The sequence below is a fragment of the Gossypium arboreum genome, chromosome 5 (assembly GCF_025698485.1).
Source record: "Gossypium arboreum isolate Shixiya-1 chromosome 5, ASM2569848v2, whole genome shotgun sequence".
NCBI classification, from domain to species: Eukaryota; Viridiplantae; Streptophyta; class Magnoliopsida; order Malvales; family Malvaceae; genus Gossypium; species Gossypium arboreum.
This window is the reverse complement of record NC_069074.1, coordinates 11,079,297-11,096,665: the sequence shown is the minus strand read 5'-3', so window position 1 is coordinate 11,096,665 and position 17,369 is coordinate 11,079,297. Positions and strand designations below refer to the sequence as shown.

Here is a 17,369-nt window from a genome sequence, read left to right as displayed (position 1 = left end):
AAAATTATGCGGGTTTATTATTAGCTTTCCAGGAAACTTACCCCTGGAATGCAAGGTCATCGGTATTGCTTTCTTTCCCTTGTTACTCGGAGTGAATGTTTACAGGGAGTTTTGAACGACTACCTTATTCTTTTGAAGCTAATTAACAAAGAACAGAAATTTAGTTTTTCAGAAGGCAGTCCTGGAGTTGCAGATGAAAATTGAACTCTGAAAACTTGGTTTGGTAGCTTTAAGGTTAGAGAACAAAATCTTACGGGACAGGTCAGGTACCCTGCAAAAATGAGTCTGTTTTAACTGTGGCATCCTTTGAAGCTGGAAAGACAAACAGCGATGGGCTAGGGAGTATTGCATTTCATCAAGGATATTTGTGAATCAAAAGGTGAACCCATAGCATATTCAACAATTGTCATAAATTACGCACACATGATCTAGTAAATAATCCAGTAACGGAAGGTAGACAAGGATTATCAATCTTTTTCTTTTAACTATACACCTTAGAAACATGCAGCCCCCAGGGCCCAGCAGTAATAAAACTCAAAGCTCCATGATATTAGATGGCACTAAACAATTATGAAACCCAAGATTGCATTTGAATATAAACTAAAGTTTGATATAAGAAAAAGCTAGAAAAAGAAACAACTTTCTACTTGCTGGACAAGGAGATGAAACTGTTCTACTTCATCCTATGATTACAAGTTCTCAGGGTTTCCTTCCCATCTCTCAGAGTTAAACATGGGAACTCTTGACCTGAATACAACAAAGCCAAAAAGATAGTCAAAAGCTGTAGTTCAAATTTGCTGAAGAAAAACAACCATCAATCTTACATAATCAAAGAGCAAAACAAAATATTTATGGTTTCATGGGAACAAATATGCACTTTGAAACTGGTATCAACTAGATATAAAAACAGCAGAAAAAAGCAATACTATCATACATTAAGTGTAAAAACATACAAATCTAACTCAATGGCTCTAGAATGGCAGTGAACAATTTTCTGGGAAACTAAAGAGTTCTCCAATGACAATAGTACAAGAATTTGAAGTCCTGTCTTTTTGATTCGTACCAAAGTTGACATGTTCTGCAGATGAATGAGATGATAACATCACAAAGTTTGACCCATAACAGGTGGAACCACCACAAATAGATTTTCCTAGAGGCAAAGTAAGTTTCATCAATGCAACGTAAACCTCCAAAAGAACAGATTCGCTCTAAGTAGCAAAGTTATCTAATAGGTAGGCTCTCTCAGAAAAATACTGCTCACCAAAGTCCAGTTTTGCTGCCCAAAAACTTGACAGACATTCAATTCGTTTTGCTTTTCTTATGCTCATGCAAGATAAATACTATCATTTACATAGTTGTTCCCTTGCATAATCTCGTTATGCCCTTACTGAAACTCTATGACAAGGTGGCATTCTACCATTGAATTATATCCCTTCCCTGTCCCCATCAAGAAATATTACTAACTAGTCCACACTACTATTCTTGAACAACATGGAGCTAAGCTTTCTGCACTATTACAGATACAAAACCAATGAAACAAGTTGGATTCAATTTCAACTTCTCCTATAGGAAATAGGATTGACTACAAATTCGGGCCATATACACATGGTTTCATAAAACCATACTAGTCTCCCAATCTATACACATTTTTACTTATTTGACACAAAGTACAAAAACGCAATGCAAAATTCCTTCTTTGAAACAAGATTCTCTATGAACAAGTATCATCAAATTAGACATTAAACTGACATGTTAAAGTAAACAACCGCAAACTGCAACTATTTATGGACAATATTTGTCACTCATATTCTTCTGTATGCATTCTTTACCTGTGCTTAGTAGCATGAGAAACGACTATGGCTCGGTCTTCAAAAGGTCTTCCACAGTGCTTCTATACTTGGCTATCAGATCCCTAGAATTGAAGAATATCAAACGCAGATATTCAATAGGTAGAAAACTTAAATTGTGGAAAACACAAGTTATGACTGATAATTTACCTCCTTTGGTTTAGCAATTGTTCACTTTCCTCCAGCTTTTTCTTTTGACCTTCAACAGTCTACATCCGGCATTGAAAAATTTGCAAGTTATACAAACAACTTCCAATAAAACAGAAAAAAGAAACACTGATACTAATATGTCAGCACATTTTTAGAATTTATCATCATTGAATATGTATATACATCTTCCAAAAATGATGGAAAAATATTAAAATTTACATATTTATTTTGCAGAAGCTTGCATCTTTTTTTTTTGAGTACTTTCATGTTTGTTAAAATTCATGAACCACAGGAATGCAACTTTATCAACATCTCATAACACATAAACGGGAAATTAAAACTTAAAAAACCAAAGCAAGAAGAGTAGATAATTTACCATGGATTTAGAATTAATTGATGCAGCAATCGAGTTCAAAAGCTGCTGGCACTTCTCAAAGTGATTGTTCAGTTCATTAACCTTAACAAAAACCCAGCAAAATAAAAGTTCAATAATCTTCAAAAGGAACCCTAAATCCAATCTTAAAATTGAAAAAAGAAAAAGAAAACACAACAAACCAAAGCATCAGAATGTTGATCCCGACTTCCATTATCAATAGTATCAGCCAAATTCTCCACCAACTGTAACCCCACACAAACAAACACATAAAAAGAAGAAGGTAAAACATCAATTTTTTTATAGTGTAAGACAAACTTTGTTAAGATTGTGGTTTAAAGGATTACATGTAAGAGATGGAAGTGAGAAGCTAGTGATTGTTGTTGCTGATTCTGCTGCACTTGCTGCTGCTGCTGTTGTTGTTGTTGCTGCTGCTGTAACATACGCTGCTGCTGCTGTTGTTGTTGGAATTGTTGTGGATGAAACTGTTGTTGTTGTGAGGGCGGAGGAGGGGAAAGGTATAGATGGTCTTGATTGGTGGGAGTAGATACGTTACTGTGGGTTGGGATGCTGGGGATCATTGTCCAGCTTCCTCCTAAGTACGGATCCATCGTCTTCTTTCCTTTCCAGCGCCGCACAGTTAGACAGTGAAGATCAGGGTCGTTGCTAACCTACGCCCTTTAACATGTCTTCCAATAAATTTGTGCCACGTGTGGTAGGAAAAATGGGAAACGTGTCCAAAACATGAAACTTAAAAAAAAATTATAAAAAAAAAAGTAAGAACAGACCTCGTTAGTATTTTACTTGCCATTTTTATCTCTTTTCATTTCTCTTATTACACTCTCTCTCAACTATTGGCAAAAGGACTCAATCGTTAAGATTTTCTCTTCGAGGTTCGGTTTCTCCTATCTCTTGTATTGCCTGCTATATGATCTGGGGTTGTTTCTCTTTTCTTTTTTAATTATTATTTCTATTGCTGTTTAACCTGAAGTTTGCTAATGAAGAGGAAACAGAAGGGGAAAATAGGTAAACTTTTTTAGCTGGGTTGGGATAGGGAAGGCATTACAATTGATTTGATTTTGAAAAAAATGGGTTCTACATCAGAACTGTTTTTTGGGATTAAATTTTAAATTATTTTTCAGGATTGTTGGTCAAAGATAGAAGTAACAGCTTTCAGTTGTTTTAGAAATTTTCCAAGGAAAAGGAAGATGAATTTTACGTATCTGAAAATTAATCTGAGATCGTAGAATTGATATTACACTGCTTAAAAGGACAAGATTTAGCTTTTGTGTTTTTCATTTATTTGCTTCTTTTGTCGGATTGTTTTGAACCGTATCCTAGATATTGTTTTATGAGGCAATTTAGCATTGTGAAATGTGTGCTTCAGTTATGAGGATGGATGATTGTTCAATATTCTGTATGCTTGCGTGTTGAAGAGGCTCTTATTTATTTTTTAAGGTTATCCATAGATAAATAGGTTTTCTGTGTTTTATACTCAACAAAATACTAGTGTTTCCAACACATAACAACAAGAATAACATGTTTGGTCTCTCATGGTATAAGAGACAGGGGCTTCCCAATGTTACGAATCGGTAAATATAGTCACAAAGGTCTTCTTGAGTTCAATCTTTCAACGAAGATGACATGATTGAGATCATCTAGAGTCAAGGGTGCTTTAGATGTTAGTCAAGCTCGAGTTGTACTAAAATGAATGGCAGTATCTATAAATTGTTCAGCTCAACAATCTAGTCGAATATTTCAGTCGTATGGGTATTTGGTCTCAATAAGACTTGCTATTCAAGTTTAAAATCTGTAGTCCCATGTACCAGTCCATGGATTTTTAACTCATGTTGAATTTTAGCTTCAGTCGATGTTTGGAGAGGGAATTTGAATCTGTGGTTGAAGCTTACTGGTTAAGAAAAGAAAGAAAGAATAAATAAATGACAGTCACTTTGATTCAACTCTGTTCTGAATTCAGGCAACTGAACCAAAATTTCTTTGATGAGTATGAGCTACAGTTGTATTGCAGTTTAAGGAACATGGTTCTGATATAGTTCTTTGAATGAGAATACAGATATGAATTTTTGTGATATTGGATTGCAGATACTTAAACAAAATGGCCGTGAAACCAACAGTAGCTTTGAGGGCTTTTCTTGTAGGAGGGGTAGCTGTTTTTGCAAAAGTAGCAGGTGCAATGAAGGCTGCTGGTGGTGCTAAACTGGGTGCTGCCGCAGCTGCTATGACTGTAGCGGCTTCTGCTGCAATGACAGGATCGAAGCAGGAGCAAAAAGATGGATCTAAGCAACCTTCAAAATGATCTTCCTTTTCTTTCGTTCTTTCTTTCAGCACCTTGTAGGCATTTTTAATGTAGGTGGCGTAGTCAGTTGCTCATGGGAGCTTGTCTAGAGAAGATGGCTATGTTTGGAATTCTATTTTGGTCATCACAGAGTTTTTTTTTTTTTTTTAAATGACTTGAAATAAGAAAAACCTACACTTTTGATCTGAATTAAACTTAAAGAAGATGGCATATTGCCATTCAAATTCAGATGTGAATGTCTTTTGTTATACAATATTAGATCCAATCGCATAAGATACAGCTTTTGTTTCAAGTGATAGTAATGTTATTTTCTTCTACACACTTCTTTTTGGCTCCTCTGCATACACTCAAAGGCACATTTCTCTCTGGAAATTGGGAACACTCTCAAAAAGTACGCAGCCCTAGTGGATTGGGTGTTAACAGTGACGCACTAGCTTTGCCATCTTCATTTTGATGCACACTTGCTTGTCCTGGACCACAAGTGAAATCTGGCTGATCAACCGAATCTACCATGAGCTCAGGGTTCGGTGATTCTAACTCGAATATCACCTACAAAGTGACGAACCAAACCAGTCAAGGAAGAAATTTTCATTGAGATGGGATAAATACAATCATTTAATAGATTGCACAGGCATTTCATACCAAAACATTTTCCCCCTGCCGAAGGATTGGAGCAGGGATATAAAGGTTGCATGGAGGTCCTGAAGTCTGCAAAGAAAATCAGTTAAATTTATTTTCAGATGTGTATGATTCATTCACATAGAGAAGGCACTTACCGGCCAATATCTTCCAATGTTGAATTCATTAACAAAAGCAATCCCTTTTCCCCAGCCTCTAAGTGAAATGTATGTATCAGTAACTTCAGTCTTCGTATCAATAGAGAAATGGCCAGTGTAGAATGATGGTCCTCCAACACCAACTGCGTGAGGCAAAGCAAGTTCTTAAAAGATAATTTTATCGCATCATAGTTTATGTCCATTGGATTTACTTGGCAGTGAGGTATATAAAAGAAGTGTAAGATGAACAAAAAACTGCACGGTAGGAAGTAGTGTACGACCATTTGATACAGCATGCTTCTTGTGTTCCTGAGACATACCTGACTTGTGTTCTAGTTTTTTGCCGGCTGATACTTTATGGAATTTGGATGCAACCTGAATGACGGGATTAAATTTTGGCACCTCATTCAGGTTATGAAAAGGAATTGAGATCATTTTCCATCTTTTCAGTACACTCCCGTCCACATAAACAGAAGACAAAATACCCTACAAAATTAGAGTCAAGAAGGATGATTATCTGTTAGACTAGAAAAGCTCGACAGCAGACTATAGGTACTGATGTTGCATGGTAAACTGATGGTTATAGAACAGTTTTCATTGATGAACAAGCTTATTGAAATGAAGTTTCCCTGACTAAGGAGCATTAAGGAACCAGATAACCATTTTAAATATCTCCGTTCTAATAAGCAATGGATTGATGATATCACCAAAAATGGCAATTAGATCAATATACCTTTCAAATTTACTAGCACAAGTGCACAATTTTAATGAAAGGGAATGGTTTAGGTTTTGAGTGATGCCAATAAAAATAAAATATGACCATTGGCCTCGCATCATTTCAGAAATAAAAGAACAATTTTCAGCTTTACAGGCAGTTTACCTTCCTATCAAAGATGTATGGCCCATAATTTACACGACCCATGTTTTCAACCTGCAAATGTGTCGTAGAAACAAAGATGTGAAATAGATGAATGATATCTAGTTTCAACTTAAAGAGTAATCATATAATTTTTATTTCTGAATAAAAACAAAAGGTGAAACAAAAAGTAAAGCATGAAACTGAGAAGGCATTGCTGCTCGGCCTTAAAGAAGCTTAGTTCATAGGGCGCATTTGTTAAGTGTGTAACTTGATAAACTACAGTACTAGTAAGCTTAACAATACCGCAAGCCAGAATACTTTCACTAAGCTATCATTTAACGGTCACAAATAACTAATTGGCAAATTGCATAAAACTTTAAGGGTGATATGCTGAAAGCATGAGGGCAGTCAGTTACCAAAATAAATAAGCTGGTGCTAGAAACACATTTAACATTAGGAAGGTTAATTGCTTGATTTGACCATCTTTCAATTGTACCAACATATGATACTTGCCCACCATTAACTTCAGGAGAGCACGATATGAACACTTGAGCTCTGTCATGCACCTGCAAACATCATATTTTAGAGAAGATTAAAATTTTTAAGAATTATTTGTCAACAGATATCAAATGAATTATTTTTCAACAGAGATCAAAATTCTTTGAATTAATTGTCAATAATGAAGTATGGAGGGAAATTTAAATTAGTTATCTTAACTACAAAATGAGGAAGACTGCATACCTTTGGTATAACTAGCTTACTTCCACCAGTTTTGGCTACATATTCAGATACATATAATACAAATCCAAACATCTGCATGATAGGAAAGACAACAAGAGAAAATATTCAGCAATCTTAGGTTTTTTAAATTGCTAAACATAGAATCTAATGAGCAGCAAAGCCTCAAAATTTTTACACACCTGGTTTAAATACTCCATTGCAGTTGGAGATTCTGCCTCAACAATGTGAAGAGGATCAATCTCATCAAGTAAATCAAATAAAAATGCTGTTCTTTTTAACTGGATGGATCCATATCCAGTCTTTTTATTATTGGGAGGAACTGAAGGTAGAGATACTGAACTAAATTTCCCCATCACTCTCCTAATGGCTGAAATTGGAATAGATTAGTGAATGGAGTATGCATATAGACACCACTTACAAGAGAATATAGTTTGATGCTGTTTATCCCAACTATTAATTTGTACACTAGTATCTTCGGAAAAATTATCACCATACAAAAGACAAAATCAGTGTCACAATAAGATTGCTGACTTCAAAGTTCACAAAAAGCAATAAATAAACAGCTTATCACAAAATAAATAAATAAAATAAAGTGATGACAAGGCTTGTAGCATGCCTTTTCAATAAATTGAGAGATGAAATACACTGAAGCATTCTCCTCAGTGCAAATTTACTCATATTCTCTGTGATAAACAGTAGCCATTCAAATGATACTGTTCCCGTCTTTTTCCAATTTCCAAAGATTGTAGCAATCAGGTTATAATGTCCATCAACATGTGCATCAATTTCAGAAAGTATAGATTGCTTAAAACTGTAATTATATCGCAAGCCACAATATTCATATACAGAGGTGAATTCCCGTGAATATAAGCAGCAGCTATAGAGAAAGCTGTTTCCCTTTCAACACCAAATGAAGGACCATACCCATCTAAGTAAATTGAAGTCAAACAGGTAATCAGCTTCTGCCATTGGTCAAATCCATCTACTTAAATCCTTCTATCTCCTATCTACCTATTTACCATATCACTGTAACTACTGTCTATTTCTGGATAAATGCATCCACTTATTCATTTAAGACAATATGTATTATTCTTGGTAAGCAAAGTTGTCTGTAAGTTCTTCAAACCATGCAAAGTTTCAACACACTATCCTTCTAATCCAGGTATATTCAGCCAGCCAAAGTAGGATTATACCTTTGAATTTTGCATTGTCTACATCACCAGACTCTGTAATTGGTGCGTCCTGGGGTAAAGCAGAATCAATTTGAAGCTTGAATAATATAAATTAAAAAACCCAACTACAAGGAAAAATCCTACTCACGTAATCATAGGATGTTAGATCAGGCTTGTAATCTGACTCATCTGCACCAGTATTTGCTCCATTATAAAATCCAAAGTTCGTTCCACCATGTGCCATCTGGAACTCAAAGGCCTAAATTATAGCATGCCCATGCAGATCATAACTAGACAGCAACAGAAGTAGGATGGAAAAACATACATAAAGCACAACAGAACCATTTTGTAACATAATTTTTTCCAAGGCAGCCGCAGTAAAATCTGCATCTGTCCTTGCCATCTTCTCACTCCAGTGTGTAAGCCAACCTGTGTAAAATTCCCTGAAACAAAAGCACTATTATGATCATAGAGGTGTCAAATGGATAAGTCAATTTGTCTTTGGATCATGGCATTAGAGGTCAAAAGAAATTCGGATCATCACGGATTCAAGTCATCTGGGTTTAAGATCATTCCAAATTTAGGTCATTTGGGGCGTGACACTCAATTTATTTCGATTCATGTCATTTGATTCTGGTCATTTAAGATTGAAGTCTTCAAGTTTTAAAATCCAACAATTGGATCATGAATTAACGGTTAGAAGAAATCATATTTTATTAATTGTACTAAAGTTTTCGAAGTTGCTTATAGTATATCTTCGTTTTTTATTTTTTACATTATAACAAAATCATTTATGGTACTTAATAATTGTTAAAAAATTATTTATGGTCCAACCATAATTCGCATAAATGAATTTAGTTATATGAAGAAAAAGGAATTCCACTTTCGTACTTTTTTAATCATAAAGATAATTCTCAAAGATCAATTATAAAAATAGACACTCACGAAGAAAGCGGTGGTGATTTCCCAGGGGAATTGAACTGCTTTTGTAACTTGAATATGGGCCAAGGGTTATCACCAGTAGTGAAGTCAACAGCTACACATCAGAAACGATTACTATTAACTTAGGCAATTCTGTGTGCCTGCATATACATGTATGTCTATCTTTATTTCAATGAAAAGCTCCGTTTAAATTATGCAGTTCTCTGGCCTCAGTACAGCACCTAAACTCAGAAATCTACCATCGAATTTAATGGTCAATTGAATTCATCTTCTAGGAAAGTTCGTGCATAAAAGCAGATAAAATTGTTGGTGTCTATACAAAAGCATAGATGAATACGAGGAAATAAAACAATAGTTTTCTTTTCTTTGTTGGGGGGAGGAGAGTGGAATTAATATTACCAATGGCTGATAATTTACCCAGAAAGCGTTGATGAATAGGAAGATTATTATGTGTTTCTAATGTCATGAGATGATCTGTTATTTTCCTAACTTATCAAATAAGGACATGTTGATCTTGAGCAGTACCTGCAAAGACACCATCTCCCTGAATGGTCCCTTTTTCAAGAGTTTCTCGAGAGCCTCCATCAGTAGTGTACCTGAAACCATCATAACTCATCCAAACAAGTTGAGTCCTTTTACATCTAGTATGCAATAAACATTCTTTGAATATAGTTATCAGCTCTCAAAGAGAGTTCAAAGAGAATTCCAAGAGGAACAGTATCAAAGTCCAATGCAGATCTGTCTTTCAAGTCCTTGGTACTATAGATGACAAACATTTTAAATCAGAATGGTTTGACAAGCTCCATTAACAGTATATAATGTCAACGTGGTTACATAGCAGTGTCAAAAAAAATGAATGTTCACAATGTAAAAAACATGGTACCAACTATAAAACCACAAAATTTCTTGCCTAAATTTCAAAAGCTATTACTTCAACCTTCAATGATTATATGTTCGATAACATACTTCAGTAAAAGATACCAGTATAGGCTGTATAGCCCAATCAGTAATTTGGAATGCATGGTAAATATGAACTAATTGGTATGTTCTTCTGCACATTCAGTTGGCCTTATTGTAAGATTGTATTTGCAGTAAACTTTAGTTTTCCTACCCATACACCTGATTTATTTGGCTTCCATTGGGCAAAATCTTAGAAATGCAGTACAACTTGATAGAAGTTCATGTTTTCTCAACTAAAATCAACTCAAGGAGGTTTGAATATTTCCTGAAGAATTAGATTTTACATTATAAACTGAAGATTATCTAGGGTGTAACCAATAAAAGGGAATTAAGGAAAATATCCTCTTACAAAATAATGTCTTCTCCAAGATGTCCTCTAGCTAACTTCACCAAGTGACTAAGATAAGCTTTATCATTTCCATATGACCCAAATTCATTTTCAATCTGAAACCAAAGTATAAAATCACATTATAGTTGAAGATTACTAGCATAAAATGCTGAAACTTTCAGAAAATGACATTCAACAGTATTAATAAACATATTTTATTGGAAGGAATGAAATATGTATATAAAGAGAATATCGCTTTCTTTTTCCCTGTGTCATATAAAGAATTGAAGGCCAAGAAACATGTGAAAAAAGCAATTTTTTCAGGCACACGATATAATCTTTCAAATGGTGAGCTACAAACTCACATAACAGGAGGGCTCATAACCCGGAGTTAGCTATCTAGACTCGTACCAGGCTCATTAATTTCTTTGTTTAATTATTTTTCACTCTTAGCCAAAAAGGAAAAAAAAAACCTTCAAATAAAATGTAGTTAAATATTGGCTAGTCTTTTGTCTCTTCGTCTGTATTTTATTCTAGCATCTTCCGAGTTCCTAGTTATCTCGGGTTTTTCTTTTTTCATCAAATTCTCCACAAGTGCCATAGTTTGTAAACTTTGAAATCACATCAACCACCCAATTGGCCTTAACTCTAGACAGTTAAATTCAGCAACATGAAGCAGCTGGAACAATTATCAGATGGAGAAATTTGTTTTGATGAATAGGCACATCTTTCCTATCATTGCATAAAATCCTAGGAGATAAAACCAAGTGGCACATTAGTTTTATCAAAGGAACCCCGCCAGCTAATAAAAATATTCCATGCCCGTACCTGAACCATTATGATAGGGCCTCCATTTCCATAAAGAAGAGGAGCTACTTTTGGAAGAAGGACTCCCCACCATCCTTCAACCTGTAATATCATATTCAAAACATAATCCAGCAAATACAAAATGCCAATTAGTGCATCATCCAAGAACATGTTAAGCAAACAGAAACTATACAATACAACTCCAACATAGAATTTGTGCTAAGCATGAAAATTAGAACATTCAGTCCAACACCTATCTTATATACTTAAAAATAAGTACTATATGAGATCATACCTTTTGAAGGTAAGCAGGATCTGATGACCTTAATCTAACATCTGGATGTATGGAAAGTAACCAAGCTGGGAAGCCTCCAAGATCCCACTCTGCAAGAGACATATGTCCCCAAAAGGAAATCATGTCATTATCAACCCTGAGTTATCTATTCATTGCCACAAGAACAACTAAGACATCTATTGTCACAAGAATATATGCGATGAGATACGGTCCAAGATCCAACAATTATGTTAGTGAGCATTAAGCACAATATACAATCTTCTCCCCCCCCCCCCCCTTTTCTCTCTTATGCCCCTTTAGTAACACATGCAACAAGAGGGAAACTGTCTCAGATAAGAATACAAGAAAACAAATGCTTATTGTTATAAGATTAAAACTTTGAGAGCACATCAATCCCTCATTTCTAGGAATATAAGAAGCAACCTACTAGGAAATAGTCTGGACCCATTTGTAACCTATAAAGTACATGACTAAAAACTATACACACATGACAGAAAGGCTAACCTGCACATATATAAGGCCCAGCTCGAAGCATAACAAGGAGACCTAGTTTCTGGCAAAGTTTGAGAAATGATACCAAATCTGCAATGCCTTCAAAAACAAGTTTGCCAGCCTCTGGTTCATGCAAATTCCAAGGAATATATGTTTGAACGGTATTCAACCCCAATGCTTTTGCCCTCAAAAGCCTATCTTCCCAGTACTGCATCCATAAGATAGTAGGATAGTTATGAATAAAAGGAACAACCAACTCCCCACTTCTAACAATATCAGAACTTACTATTTTTTTTATACCCTCTCAATGCTGAAAACCTTAAGAACCTTTTTACAATCTTCTCAATTCCGCTTATCCCGTTAAAATAACAATAGCAAGAACGAATAGTTCTGGAAGATGCTAAGTGCTAACAGAAAGAATAAATACCTCAGGAAGAACCCGGAAATAGTGCAAGTCACCACCAATTATCTGAAAAGGCTTCCCATCTTTCCAAAACTTATCCTCCGCAATTTCAAATTTTCTAACACTAATCTGACTTGCGATCAAACACAAAAAAGAATATCATTCAACATTTAAATCCTAACAAGAAGAAAAAAAAAAACAGCTACCATGAAAATTTTCAATTTTTTGCTTCCTTAATTTTCATATTGTTCTCATATGATTAAAAAAATAAATAAACAACAACGTCAGTAACTGAAATTCCATAACTTTATATCATCATTAATTCTTCCTTTGGAAAGGCAACAGAACTCAACTATTTATACGTCTAATTCCCTTCAATTCGGAACAGAAAAGGAGCACACATATAAAAAAATAAATATAAATTTGAAAGCTACTTTGAAGTATAGCTAAAGCATTTGTTTTCAGAAGATACTTTACCTTTTGGCGGCGATGCAGACGCTGATGACGAGGAAGATGAAAGTGAAGATCGTGAGAGTGAGAGTAAGAGGGAAGAGAAGGGAGAGAAGCGAAGACGGGAAGGAAAGAAAGGAAAGCTAAAAGGGAAAGCAAAAGGAAGAAGATCAACGTAGTTTTGCTGCTTCGCTTCCTCGCCATTGCTGTAATTGATTTGGAGGTCGCAGCTAGGCTTTTACTTCGATTCATTTACTTTGCCATTTCAGCTATAGTGTCGCTTGCTTCCAAAGTATTGTTCTTCGGGTTAGTGAAATCATTCATTTGACTGTAATATTTTCTTAATAAAATTAAATAAAATCTTTGGAGAAAATCAAATGTAATGCTCCAAAATGGGTTGTCGTGTTGGGTTCGGAATGAAGGAAAAGAACCGGCTCACCTAACGGTTTTCAGAATTTCTTATTTGCTACATTTGCCTTATCTATTTATTTTTAAACTACTTTAAAAAACCATTAAATCATCCTCAAAAATCAAAAAGTACGTCAGCCAAAATGGTTAAATTAGTATTTAGCACATGCAATTTAGTAAAATATTCTAAGTATTTCGATGAAAAAATACTCACTTATCAAAAAAAAAATTTGGATGAATTACAAAAGCATAACAAAGTCTTAATTGTGCCATTGTTAAGTCATAGTAAATATCTTAACCATCAGGTTAACATACTAGATTCTACTAAAATAATTTTTAAATCAAATTCAAATAATTAAATACTATAAAAACTCAAATAATAAATTGAAAACACAAAATATCAAATTAAACATTGTAGTCAAATTTAAAAACAAATCAAATATTAAATTCAAACAAAATCATAAACTTTAAACTCTAAAATTCTAAACTTTATTTAAATTCGTGATAATTAATAGTAAAAAAATAGAGCAAGAATTTTATTTATTCAATATGGGATCCATGTTTTTCTTAGAAGTTTGAGGCAATAGGACCGGAGGTCCGGAAGTACACTCTTTTCCGGGCTGATAGTTTGGCTACATGATGCTGCGCGAGGATTAGCGTTGCCGTTGAATGTTGCTGGACGTTCCAGTTAAACTAAACGGGAAAGAAGTGAGTAGTAAAACATTGGGCCTTATATATTGAAATTCGGCTCTTGGATCTGGGCTTGGCTTTCAAGCCTGGTTTTAATACCATATCCTATTTTTGTAGTTTTTCTTTAGCAAGCACCTAACAGAAAAATCCTTCTACATGATTTACTTTACAAAATTATTCTTTCACAAAGAATTTTGTGTTAAGAGAGGAAATAAAATAAAATTTTTGAAGGATCAAAAGCATAAATTTTATATAAAAAACCTTGAATTAAATTATAATTTTTTTGGAAGGACTAATATAACAATTTAACCATTTGAGTTGTTAAACTTAAAATAAAATGGTTTCATGGATTTTGAATTATAAACATAGACATGAAATTATCCCTCTCAATGAAATTTTTTAGCACTACAAAACAGGATAACACGTATCCTTTAAGGTATACATAAAAAAATGAGTTATAAATAAACATCTAATCTTTTCTTCTTGATGGCATATAGTTAAACTGAAATCAACTCTACCATGTTTTTTATTTTCATGATGCGGCCAATGAAGCTTTCATATTTGTTTCATCTTATACTCTTTTGAAATTTTAGATTTATGTTTTATAATGAATTTAATATTTTAAAGTTACATAATTATATCCCATTATATGCCTTACACAGGTGTAATGCGCGGATGTGATGTAAAAAATTTGCCTTTGGTAAGTAGAAATTGTCTTTTTATTTTGGTATAATTAAAACATTTTTATATCTATTTCACAATTTATAAAATTTATATTTTTCTCGTATCTAAAATTTGAAGCCTTTAATATTTATAAGTGAAAAAGTAAAAAAGGGTAAATCAACATAGAGATCAAAACCATGAAAGGCTGTAAAAATCCAAGGCGTAGATGGCAGAGAAAAAAGAAAAAGCGAGGAATGACGAAGAAATGAAAATGGTGGGGATGGAAGGCAAGTCAAAGATAAAAGACATGTGATTCATAATAATTAATTAAAACACGGGAGATGGGGGAGGGACTAGGGACTAGGGAGCATCTTTACAATGACAAGTTAAGTGGGTGCTTTTACCTCTCATCATATGCTTCAATGCCCACACCATGAATATACTCTACAACAACACACAAAGCCGCCCCCAAAAATCATTGATTTTTTCCTATCTACGCAATCACAGCTTTGATAATTACCATCTTTTCTGCTATGCATATCTAACATGTATAATGGTAAACACCATCTAATTGAGGTGATATTTTAAAAAAAAAAAATTTAACCAATGTCCTTGGGTACTTTTACATTATTCATAGTCATAATATTATATAAACTGCACTTTATTTTGCTAAGCTACATTAAATGCAATAATTACAATTTCAGTAATCATTTTCAGTAACTATATTATATATGTATTGTTATGCTCACCTACCTCACCACTCTTTTATCATGTGAGTAATGTTTGATTTCATTGTAATTTATTTAAGTTGATTTATGTGTAGATATGATTATTCATAGTCATTGAAAATACGTGTTTAAGAATTATTATGACTCATCAAACCTATCATTTGAAAAACAATTGGTAATATAATAAAGACACATGTACAAGCACGCAGAAACCCACGTAGAGGGCGCATGCAATACTCTCTATTGTCTACAACTTCACCGACTCTTATTATCATTTTTTTAAATTTAACGTCTCTCTGTATAATCACAATTTAAATTATTGTGAATACATTATCTCTAACTCATCGTAACACATAAATATATATTATATTAACATTAAAAGAGTTCATTAAGACATTTGTTAACAAAATGTTTAAATTTTGTAATTTCATGACTTGAATAAAAAATATATTAAATGTAAAATAATTAAATAAATGCTTCTTAACTTGGGCTTATTATCCCTCCCTCTCTCTTTTCATATTTGTATTAGGATATACATCACTAATAACAATAATTATTTCCTTCTTCTCAAATGCTCCAAGGAGATAAACAATTGAACCATGAAATGTGTTATATTTTCATGGATAGGGAAGTGTAAGCAAAGAAATTACTAGGTTTCTAATAAATTGTCTAAGTGCTCTCCTCTCTTTACTTTGTCGCATCATTTTTTTATTGTCATGTTGAGTAACCTCCACATTTTAACTCATATAGTTCAGACATTACATATGGTAAATAGGGGATTGTGCTTTCTCCCACCATGCACTGCTCATGCCATGCCCATACTATAATACCATGCCTGCTATAATATATAATAAGAATATTATTATTGAGCTGAGCGAAAATTCTGGGTGCAAATGACAAAACATGCCAATCTTTTAAACTAAAGTTTCTTAAAAGAGAAACCATATATATATATATATATATATATATATAAGCTAGCAAAAAGAAGGGGATCAAGAATGAATCTGTGGTTTTTAGAAGGATGAACATGCATGCCTTACAACATAGCACATGAAATCAAAGGAAAAGTGGGGAATATAGATTTGGGGTTGATTTGTTTTCTTTTCTTTTTAAAAAAGAAAATATATTTTTATATATTCTTAACTTTTTGTTCCTTTTTGGCTAAACCAAAATGAAATGACAGGTGCCATTGCCACTATTAAAGTTAGCTGATACATCTGTTTAAATTGACCTAACATAGCAATATTTCTTTGGGATAAGCATCTTTTCTCTATTTTTCTTTTTTCTTTTAATTATTATTATTATTTGTAAAGGTTTACATCACTTTTCTTATGATAGGTTAATAATACCTTACTTTGATAACATTCTCACTTGATCACTCAACACTACTCTCTATTACAAAAGCTCTTCAAGGACAAAAAGCAAAGGGCAAAAAGAAAATTTCTTGGAAGAATAAATGATGCACAACCATGATTTTCCTTTATTTAGCATTACTATCCAACTTTTGAGTAATTATTATGGAACCTTTTGGGTCTTATTCTTTGGAGTTTGAATTTGAAATCAGATATATATATATATATATATTTACTGAAATTAAAATATTTATATAAATTACAATTTTTTATAAAATACTAATTGCCCTAATGAATGTTACTAAGTACTGTTAACATTTATTAATGGAATATTATTGTCATGACCGTGGTATAAAATATAAATTAAAGCCAAAGGAGGGCTTGTTTGAATATGCATTTATTATTTGCACTGATAGTGATTTGTTTATGGACGCACTAATAGTGATTTCTAAACTAAAAGAAGCAGGCCAACTTTGAGGTACAAAGATGTTTATTTTTATTTTATATAGAGCAAAGATTAAACTTTATTACGCGTAAGTTTGGTATTTGTATAAAAAAAATGTATTTTTCTTTGTTAATTCGATATTTTAGTTAGTTATTTTTATTAATATAATGT

At 33.4% G+C, this 17,369-nt stretch overlaps 3 protein-coding genes across 3 annotated transcripts; 1 reads left to right on the top strand and 2 right to left on the bottom strand.

The window, feature by feature from the left end:
- Positions 1-464: 464 nt before the first annotated feature.
- Positions 465-3,059, bottom strand: LOC108452252 (mediator of RNA polymerase II transcription subunit 9). Its single transcript, XM_017750024.2, has 6 exons — positions 2,718-3,059; positions 2,553-2,615; positions 2,374-2,454; positions 1,998-2,056; positions 1,830-1,912; positions 465-747 (listed from the first exon to the last, which is right to left on the bottom strand). Exons 1-5 carry the CDS (start codon positions 2,979-2,981, stop codon positions 1,855-1,857), a joined length of 525 nt encoding a protein of 174 aa, XP_017605513.1. The 5' UTR covers positions 2,982-3,059; the 3' UTR covers positions 465-747; positions 1,830-1,854.
- Positions 3,060-3,127: 68 nt separating this feature from the next.
- LOC128293068 (uncharacterized) lies at positions 3,128-4,979 on the top strand. Its single transcript, XM_053028308.1, has 2 exons — positions 3,128-3,263; positions 4,474-4,979. Exon 2 carries the CDS (start codon positions 4,487-4,489, stop codon positions 4,685-4,687), a length of 201 nt encoding a protein of 66 aa, XP_052884268.1. The 5' UTR covers positions 3,128-3,263; positions 4,474-4,486; the 3' UTR covers positions 4,688-4,979.
- On the bottom strand, positions 4,849-13,402 carry LOC108452250 (beta-galactosidase 17). The gene is made up of 19 exons (XM_017750022.2): positions 12,940-13,402; positions 12,487-12,591; positions 12,072-12,267; positions 11,568-11,656; positions 11,294-11,374; positions 10,487-10,581; positions 9,703-9,773; positions 9,181-9,271; positions 8,561-8,678; positions 8,384-8,479; positions 8,257-8,305; positions 7,243-7,430; positions 7,064-7,135; positions 6,739-6,888; positions 6,344-6,394; positions 5,784-5,949; positions 5,464-5,606; positions 5,330-5,395; positions 4,849-5,236 (listed from the first exon to the last, which is right to left on the bottom strand). The coding sequence occupies exons 1-19, from the start codon at positions 13,162-13,164 to the stop codon at positions 5,072-5,074; spliced, it is 2,217 nt and encodes a 738-aa protein (XP_017605511.1). The 5' UTR covers positions 13,165-13,402; the 3' UTR covers positions 4,849-5,071.
- Between the last annotated feature and the right edge of the window lie 3,967 nt (positions 13,403-17,369).